Source organism: Arachis hypogaea, chromosome 14 (assembly GCF_003086295.3).
Source record: "Arachis hypogaea cultivar Tifrunner chromosome 14, arahy.Tifrunner.gnm2.J5K5, whole genome shotgun sequence".
Classification (NCBI taxonomy): Eukaryota; Viridiplantae; Streptophyta; class Magnoliopsida; order Fabales; family Fabaceae; genus Arachis; species Arachis hypogaea.
This window is the reverse complement of record NC_092049.1, coordinates 49,743,491-49,753,685: the sequence shown is the minus strand read 5'-3', so window position 1 is coordinate 49,753,685 and position 10,195 is coordinate 49,743,491. Positions and strand designations below refer to the sequence as shown.

At 38.5% G+C, this 10,195-nt stretch overlaps 1 protein-coding gene across 1 annotated transcript; it reads left to right on the top strand.

Annotated features, from left to right (window-relative positions):
• Window positions 1–213: 213 nt before the first annotated feature.
• Window positions 214–1,933, top strand: LOC140178587 (zinc finger BED domain-containing protein RICESLEEPER 2-like). Its single transcript, XM_072215782.1, has 2 exons — window positions 214–1,788; window positions 1,844–1,933. The coding sequence occupies exons 1-2, from the start codon at window positions 214–216 to the stop codon at window positions 1,931–1,933; spliced, it is 1,665 nt and encodes a 554-aa protein (XP_072071883.1).
• Window positions 1,934–10,195: the final 8,262 nt, after the last annotated feature.

The window sequence follows — 10,195 nt, the reverse complement described above, 5'->3', positions numbered from 1 at the left end:
CAGTGTGTGTTGATCAGAATTAAGAATAATTGTCTAATTTAGTTTACTAAACATATTCTGATGCTTGAGTGACTACTTTTTATAGGGATAAGGTAGAGTTAATGTTGAAGTTTTATTGGCTGCTGTTTTTTTTTTGGATTAGTTTGTGTTAATTTTAGCATGTTTGGCACCAAATTTTGAGTTATGTACACCTTGCTTTATATGCAGAGCAAGATGACTGAAAATAGTAATATTGAAGCAACAGGGATGTCCGCTAGCATTCAACCATCTTCTCCACCGTCAGGTGTTCGTAAGAATCGGTCAGCTGTCTGGGATCATTTTGATGTAGAGAATGCTACCGAGAAGAAGGCTAAATGCAAATATTGTGGTAGCTTAATACAATATGGGAATGGAACCAGCTCAATGGGTGGTCATTTGAGAAGATGCAAGCAAAATCCTAATAATGATTCGAACAAAAGAAGAAAAACAACGACCACACCGACTATAGATGAGCGTGGTGTTTTAAATTCACCCAGTGCTTCCAAATTTGACCAAGAGGAGGCTCGAAGGGCACTTGTGGAAATGTTTATTGGGGAAGAGCTACCATTTCGCTTCGTTGAAAGCCCGAAATTCCAAAAATTTGTGCATGCCCTACAAGCAAGATTCAAAGTTCCTTCACGGACTACATTAGCACGTGACATTGGAGCTCTTTATGCTGAAGAGAAGATGAAGTTGCAAGATTTTCTTTCGGCAAATTGTGGTAGAGTATGTCTAACCACTGACACTTGGACTTCAATTCAAAATTTTACTTATATGAGTTTGACAGCACACTTTGTTGATTTGGATTGGAAATTACATAAAAAAATACTTAATTTTTGTCAAGTGACAAGTCATTCAGGAGAGGTTATAGGAGCAACAATTGAATCTTGTTTAAATAATTGGAATTTGAATCGGGTCTTTAGTGTGACAGTTGATAATGCCTCCTCTAACGATGTTGCAATTAAATATCTGAAGCAGCGATTGAATTCTTGGAATAGCATTATTTTGAATGGTGAATTTATTCATATGAGGTGTTGTGCACATATTATAAACTTAATTGTAAAAGAGGGGTTGAAAGAGATTGATGAATCAGTCTTGAGGATTCGTAGTGCAGTAAAGTATGTTAGATCTTCTCCATCTAGAGCTAGTAGATTTCAAAAGTATGTTGAACTAGAAAAAATCCAATATAAAGGCTTGCCTTGCATGGATGTTGAGACTAGGTGGAATTCTACCTATCAAATGTTAGAGGTAGCTTTGAAGCATCGCAAAGCATTTGAGTTGCTTGCTTTGAAAGATAATACCTATATAGGAGAGATGAATGGAGGAAAAGGGAGAGGTGTTCCTTCTGATTCAGACTGGGAGTATGCTGAGTCCATTGTACCATTTTTGCGAGTGTTCAGTGATGCCACTATACGTGTTTCTGGTACCTTATATGTTACCAGTGATATGTATATGAAGGAAGTATTTGCAATTGGACGATTTATTCGTCATTCTTGTGATTCTGTTGATTTTAGTACTATGTCAATGGCAGAAAGGATGAGGGTTAAGTATGAGAAGTATTGGGGCAATCCTGATTCGGTGAATATGTTGTTATTGATTGCTATCGTACTTAATCCAATGCAAAAGATTGAGTATGTCAACTATTTCTTGGATTACTTCTTTGGAGAAGAAAAAGGAGGCGAATTGAAGTCAAAGTTGTCCAAGTGCATAAAGTTACTCTATCAGCAATACCAAAGTTCTGGGGAAGCAAGTGAAGCTGATACGCAAGAAGTTCAAGCCAACAACATTAATACCGATTTTCATGGCATGGGCTTTTTTCTGCAAGCAACCGGTCGCAGAACAAATACAAGATCTGAACTTGATAGATATTTACAAGAAGAATACGAGCCATACTCCCATAAGTTCGATATACTAAACTGGTGGAAGGTCAACTCAACCCGATTTCCAATTCTTGGAAATATGGCTCGTGAGGTATTGGCTATACCTGTTTCTACGGTAGCTTCGGAGTCTGCATTTAGTACTGGAGGAAGAGTCCTCGATCCATACCGCAGTTCCTTAACACCTAGAATGGTAGAAGCCTTAGTCTGCACAGGAGATTGGCTTAAGGAAGATCTTTTCTCTGCTTTAGATGATGATGGTGAAGTTCTTCAACAAGTTGATCAAGGTATAAAATTTATTTCATATTTCTTGTCATTTTATTTTATTTTTGTTTTTGTTATCTTTCTATTTTAGAATTTAGGTATTAGTTACCAATTAAAAGTTGTTGAATATAGACTTGATAATTAATTTGATTCCCTTGGCAGATATATTTTCCTCCAATGATGGTGCTTGTTCTATGGCGACATCAATTGATAATCTTGATGATGACTAGGTATGCTTAATATTCTCATTTAGTTTAATACTTTCATTCAAAGATTTGTTTTAAAATGACAAAGGTATATTTTGTTATTTGCAGATATATTTTCCTCAAAGATTGTGGTTGTTTGATGATTTTGTTGGCAACTTGGCATCTTGTGATATTTTGTTAGAGAGATATTTTGGTGGTATTCTTTTGATGTCTTGAGAATGATTAAATGTTATATAGATTAGCTATTATCATTAGATTTATAAAGAACCAAATTCTAGTTGTAATGAACCTATACACTTTAAAATGACTTTAGTATTAATTTTACTTTTTAAAAAAAATATGGTTTAAAAATTGAATTTCTAAAAACTGGTTTTAAAAGTGGATTTTTTGTTAAAATATCTAGTTTAAAAATTGAATTTTTAAAAACTAGTTTTAAAATTCGATTTTTGGTAGAAGAAACTGGTTTTAAAACTGGATTTTCAAAAACTGGTTTTAAAATTGGATTTTTGGTTACCAAAAATCTGGTTTTAAAACTGGATTTTATAAAAAAAACCGGATTTTAGATTTGGATTTAAAAAAACCGGATTTAAAACCGGTTTTGCAAGTAAAATCGGATTTAAAACCGGTTTGTAAATAAAACCGGATTTAAATTTTAAAACCGGTTTAGAACCGGTTTTTATTTTTTTAAACCGGTTTAGAACCGGTTTTGCTCTTCAATCCAGTTCTGGTTTGGTTTCCTAAACCATAAAACTGGTTCTGGAGTGGATCCAGTTTGGATTTTTAAAAATCCAAACCATGCCCACCCCTAGTCTCACGTGGGTAGAAGCCATAGCCACAACCACATGTGATGCACAAATTGTCCTGTAATTTCTAAAGAAGCACATATTCACTCGGTATGGAGTGCCCAAGCGCCTGGTTAGTGATGGTGGTGGTCATTTTTGCAACAAACAGATGGAGAAACTACTTCATAAGTATTGGGTGGTACATAAAATGGCTACACCTTATCACCCACAAACCAACGGACAGGCAGAACTTGCAAATAGAGAGTTAAAAAGGATTTTAGAGAAGACAGTGGGAGCTACTAGAAAAGATTGGGCTAGAAAGCTAGAAGATGCACTCTGGGCATACAGAACAGCCTTCAAAACACCTATTGGAAAATCCCCCTTCCAGCTATTGTATGGAAAATCCTGCCATTTCCCTGTAGAGCTTGAACACAAAGCTTTTTGGGCCACTAAACTTCTCAATCTTAATTCTCAAGCTGCAGGAGAGAAAAGATTGCTACAACTAAATTAATTGGATGAATTTAGGCTGGAAGCTTATGAAAGTGCCAATATATACAAGGAAAAAGCTAAGAGGTGGCATGACAAGAGGATCTTAAGGAAGGAGTTCAAACCAGGACAGCAAGTGCTCTTGTATAGCTCATGGCTAAAAATTTTCCCTGGCAAGCTTAAGTCTAAGTGGACTAGTCCATATCTGGTGACAAAGGTTTTTCCTTATGGAAGCCTTGAATTGTTAGATGAATACACAAAGAGTCATTTCACAGCAAATGGTCAAAGAGCAAAGCTTTACTTAGGAGGGCAATGGGACAAGGAAAAGTAACTTCAGAATTTGAATTGAACAAGCATGAAGAATGTCAAGCTAATGACAATAAAGAAGCACTTGTTGGGAGGCAACCCAACTTGAGGTAGTTTTCTTTTCATAGCTATTTCAATAAAAAAGTTGAGTGGTTTTGTCTGTATTGCAAGGATCTAAGTTTGGTGTTGCAGACCAAAATAATTTAAGGGAGAATGAAGGATTCTAAGTTTGGTGTTCCACCAACATTGTATCTAAAAAGCACATTCTCACTTCCTGTATAATGCTAGCTCCAAGCAATCAGACAAATCATATAACCATTTAGTTGCTTTCTAATTTCTAGCTCCATAACCTTTAGCAAGGCCAAGAGAATTCATAATTGGTTAACTTGTGCATCAGAGGCAGTGGCAAGGAATTAAGTTTGGTGTTCTCACACCAAAATAAATTCAAAAGACACACTCAATTCATGCATAATAACCATTCACTTAAAAGCTTGCGAAGTAAGCAACTTTTGAGAATTATGCAGGAAACTAGCCAACATTTGAAGACAATTTGCATTATGACTTAAAAGGAATACAACAGAAGGAAGAATGAAAAGCGGCAACCCAAAAGGTTGTGTCTACACTTAATCCTTGTTGTTGAATAAGTACTTTAAATTGAGAATTCTTGTATGTCTAATAAACCATTATTTTATGGTTTATATTGTGTTTAATTGTGTGGTTTTATCAAATCTTTACCCACTTATTCATTAAATAAGCATGCATTTATAATTCCTTCCTAAAAATACTTCATGGTTGAAAGCTTGCTTCCTAGAGACTTTTAATTTTGTATTTTAATTCTCCTTTATTCCATTCGATGCCGTGATCTATGTGTTGAGTGTTTCAGGTTTTATAGGGCATCAATGACTTGGAGATTAGAAAGGAAGCCTGCAAAAATGGAAGGAACACAAGAAAATAAGGAGATGACCAGCGAGAAGTGATGCGGACGCATGGCTCACGCGACCGCGCGAGATAGAGGAAATTGCAGTGACACGGACGCATGACTCACGCGACCGCGCGGATTGAAATTTGCACAAGTGATGCGAAGGCGTAGACGACGCGCACGCGTGGCAAGGCAAAACGCTGGATGACGCGAACGCCTGGATGACGCGATCGCGTGACGTGCGCGATCTGCGGAATCTACAGAATTTGCCGAGGGCGATTTTGGGCCATGTTTTGACCCAGTTCTTGGCCCAGAAAAGCATATTAGAGCCAGGGAACATGCAGAGACCAACAACAACATTCATTTCGCATATTTGCTAGTTTTAGATCTGATTTTTCCTCTCCTCTAGGTTTTCTCTCTACACATTCATAGTTCTTAGGATTTTGATTTTATTGCTTTTTGGATCGAGATATTGAGAAGAGTTATTACCTCCGTGAAGACTTCGTCATTCTAGTTCGTTTCCTTACCTGTCACTTACTCTTCCATGTCCTTTATTTACTCAGAATTATTATTGGATTATTTTTAGAATTTATTAATACAAGAACTATTTTTATTTTTAATTGATTCCTTTGATTATTATTTATCATGTCTTTCGATATTTCCTTTTCTTATTTCATGGATTTTACAAACATAATGAGCGAGTAGTTCCGTAACTTGATTGAGAGATGATTGAAAGGAAACCTTGAGTTGGATTACTCAAGAGAAAAATTGTAATTAGGTTTGTTGTTGGATCACCCTCTAGTCATTGACACTAGTCCTTCCCAAGGGAGAGGATTAGGATTTGTGACTAGAAATAGCTTTCCAACTTACTTGACTTTCCTCTACCTAGTAAGGGATAACTAAGCAGAGTAACCTTCAATTATCAATTAATCTTGAGAGTACTTCAACAAGAATAGGGCTTCCAACTAATCTACTCCCAGTCAAGGTTTTTATTTAAATTATCTAAATTCTCTGATTTAATTTCCTGTATATCAAGTCAAACAATTTTTTTTGAAAACATCTGATTAATAAAATAGCACATCTTTTTGCAACTCGTTGGGTGACGACCTGGGATTCATACTCCCAGTATTTTAAATTAAATTTTGTGACAACCCTTCTAAATTGATAAGTGGATTTTCGGTTGGTTAAGAACTGTACTTGCAACGCATCTCTTATAACAATTTCTTAACTCGCCAATTTCCGCCACGTCAATTTTTGGCGCCGTTACCAGAGAATTGCAATAGAGTGCCAAGTTATTAATTAGATTTTATTTTATTTTGTTACTATGAGCTGCATATTTCTTTCGTTAAATGACGCGTTCACTTCCTGATCCATGCTTGCCAGTATTTGATCCTGAGATTTGAAGAACTATCTCACGAATAAGGCAAGCTCGGCGTCAGTTAGTCCTCTCTGAGGGCGGATCTGAAACGTCATTTGAGGAAGAAACAAGCCCCCGTTCTACTGATTCGGTTGATTTACGTATAGGTGACATGGCAGCACCTAGGAGTGTTACTATCCAGGAGGCTGGAACCCCTGATTTCACATTGCAACCGTTTCAAGCGCATCACCCAGCAGTGGCTACAGACTTTGAAATAAAGACTGAACTGCTCAACTTGATGCCTAAGTTTCATGGCTTACCTGCTCAAGAGCCTATCAAACACCTGAGAGATTTCCAAGCAGCCTGTTCTACTGTCAGGCGCGATGGTGCGAATGAATCTTCTATTTTGTTGAAAGCTTTCCCGTTCTCTCTTGAGGGAAAGGCGAGAGAGTGGTACTACACTCAAGATGCAGCAACTGTTTCTAAATGGGATATGCTTAGAAGGGAATTTTTGGAAAAATTCTTTCCAGCTGAAGTTACTGACAAACTGAGGAAAGACATCTCCATGATTGTTCAGGACGAATCCGAGACTCTCTATGAATATTGGGAGTGCTTCAACAATCTTCTGGAAGCATGCCCCACCACATGATTGACAAGATAGTGTTGCTCGGCTACGTCACACAGGGCATGAGGGCCCAAGATAAGACCACATTGGAAAGTGCCTGCAATGGGTCTATGAAAAAGTACAAGACCACTGATGAGGCATGGCAACTGATCAACGACTTAGTTGAATCTACAAGGAATCACAGGCAAAAACAGGGCCGTTCAAAAGCTGTTGCAGAAGTATCCTCTAGCAGAGAGACTGCTGCTCTAACTTAGAGTATCTGTGAAATGACCAACTTACTGAAGAAGATGCAATTGAATCAACAACAAGTTCAACAAGCTCAATCTTCTCCACCACAGCAAAGCCAACAGTTAGTCCCACAGAGAGTGTGTGGAGTCTGTGCTGATTATAGCCATTATACTGATGAATGTCCATAGCTCCAGCAAGAAGACAACACTATGGCAGCCACTCATAACTTCTATGACCGTCCCAATCAAGGATACAATCAAGGTGGTAACTACAACCATGGATGGCAGGACAATTCCAACCAAGGTTGGAGAGATAATTCTAATCATAGTTGGAGAGACAACAATAACAGAGGAGGCAGAGACAATCAGGGAAATCAGAGGTGGAATAATAACAACAACAGGCAGTAGAACCAGAACCAGCCCTACAAAGCACCTCACCTGAGGCAATTCCAAGGATCATAGCACAACCAACAGCAGACCTCTCAGATCACTTGTCCTTCTTCATCTTCTAATGATGAGCTACTACAATCTATTGATCGGGGACAACAGGCCATGGAAAATAACCTTACTTCTACTCTAAATGGTATGAACTCTACCTTGCAAGCTCTTGTCTCACAGATTGGATCAATGAATAACTCCAATAACCAGCCTTTGAGCTCCAGTGGAATCCCCTCTCAACCATTACCCAATCCAAAGGGTGGCATTAATGCCATCACCCTAAGGTCCGGAACCACATTGCAAGAGAGGAATCAGGAAGAGCCAAACCCACCAGAATACGCCTCAGTTGAAGAGGTAGTAGAAATAGAAGATGTTGAGGACGAAGAGGACATACAGGACATGGCTGAAGAAGAAGAAGCTCAATCACAGGAAGAAGCACCAGAGGGCGCGGACACTGCAGAAAATGCCATTCCTTTCCATTTCCACAACTTGCAAGGAAGCCCAGGAAGCAGTTGAAACCTGACCCCAAAATGGTAGAAATATTAAAAAAGGTTGAGGTAACTGTTCCCCTTTTTGATGTCATTCAATAGGTACCTAAATACGTAAAGTTTCTAAAAGATTTATGCATACATAAAGACAAAATTAATGAATTAGAAACTATTCCTTTAGGTAGTTCCATATCTGCTTTAATGGGAGGTTTACCTGAAAAGTGTAGTGACCCAGGTCCATGTATGGTTAATTGTACTATTGATGGTGTGATATTTTCTGACTGCATGTGTGATTTAGGAGCATGTGTTAGTATAATGTCTTTGTCTATATATGATATTTTGAGGCTCCCTCTCTTAAAAAGGTCGGCAGCTCATTTTGTGTTAGCAGATAAAAGAATTATTACAGTGGCTGGAGTTGCTAAAGATGTATTAGTGGGTATTAAGGGGCTTACATTCCCCATTAATTTTTATATCCTGGAGATGCCCCAAAATGACTCAGAGAGGCCATTATCAATCCTACTCGGAAGACCATTCCTGAAGACATAGAAGTTCAAATTGGATGCTTTTTCAGGAACATACTCTTTTGAAATGGACGGGCGAGTAGTAAGCTTCAATCTGAATGGAGTTATGAAGCAACCTCCATAAGATCATTCTATCCTCCAGTGTGACATCATAGATGAAACCGTAGCTGATGTTCACCAAGAGGAGTTCGAAGAGAAGTACATAGGACAAAGTCCGAGTGTGGGGACACTTTCTGAGGACAGTGAAAGTACTTTACCATTGCCACCAGCTCCAGACAATCCAGAGGCTTACCATGAATGGCAACTAGAATTGAAACCCCTCCCTCTACACCTCAAATATGCTTACCTTGAGGACAAGCAGAAGTTTCCAGTTATCATTGCACGAGAACACACTTCTCAACAAGAAGAGTAGTTACTTAGTGTGCTGCGGAGGCACAAGAAGGCAATTGGGTGGAGTTTGGCAGACATAGTAGGCATCAACCCTCAAGTTTGTGAGCACAGAACATTTTTAGAAGAGGGAGCCAGGCCTGTTTGCCAACCCCAGAGAAGACTGAATCCCACTATTTTGGAGGTTGTCAAAAAGGAAGTGACCAGACTACTGGAGGCAGATATCATCTATCCCATCTCAGAAAGTGAATGGGTAAGCCCAGTACAAGTGGTGCCCAAGAAGTCTGGAGTCACTACAGTAAAGAATGAGCATGGAGAGCTCATAATAACCAGAGTACAGAATGCCTGGAGAGTCTGCATTGATTACAGGCGTCTCAACCAAGCCACTCATAAGGATCACTATCCTCTTTCATTCATTGATCAAATGCTGGATCGCCTGTCAGGTAAATCACATTATTGCTTTTTAGATGGTTACACAGGCTATTTCCAGATTCATATAGCTCCTGAAGATCAGGAAAAGACTACTTTTAAATATCCTTTTGGGACTTACGCTTATAAGAGAATGCCCTTTGGCTTGTGCAATACACCAGCTACTTTCCAAAGGTGCATGATGAGTCTTTTCTCTAACCTTATTGAGGACTGTATGGAGGTTTTTATGGATGATTTTAGCGTTTATGGTGATTCCTTTAGCCTTTGCTTGGATAGTTTATCTAGAGTATTAGATAGATGTGTCCGTACAAACCTTGTATTAAATTTTGAAAAATGTCACTTTATGGTTAAACAAGGTATTGTACTCGGACATGTTGTGTCTAATACTGGCATTTCTGTAGATCCAGCAAAGGTGGATGTTATTTCTAGTTTACCTTATCCCTCCTCTGTGAGAGAAGTCCGTTCATTCCTTGGCCATGCAGGTTTTTACCGGAGATTCATTAAGGACTTCATTAAGGTAGCACTTCCCTTATCTACATTACTGCAGAAAGATATTGAGTTCGAGTTCAGTGAGGATTGAAAACAAGCATTTGATAAACTAAAGACTGCCCTGACTCAAGCTCCAATTGTGAGAGGACCAGACTGGAGCCAGCCAATTGAAATCATGTGCGATGCTTCCAACCATGCAGTAGGAGCAGCGCTGGCTCATCGTGAAGGTAAGGATCCTTTTGTCATTGCTTATGCGTCTAAGACTTTAGACACTGCTCAATCTAACTACACTACTACTGAGAAAGAGATTCTTGCTATTATTTTGGCTCTGGATAAATTCCGAGTCTATTTACTTGGTACTAAAGTAGTAGTGTAT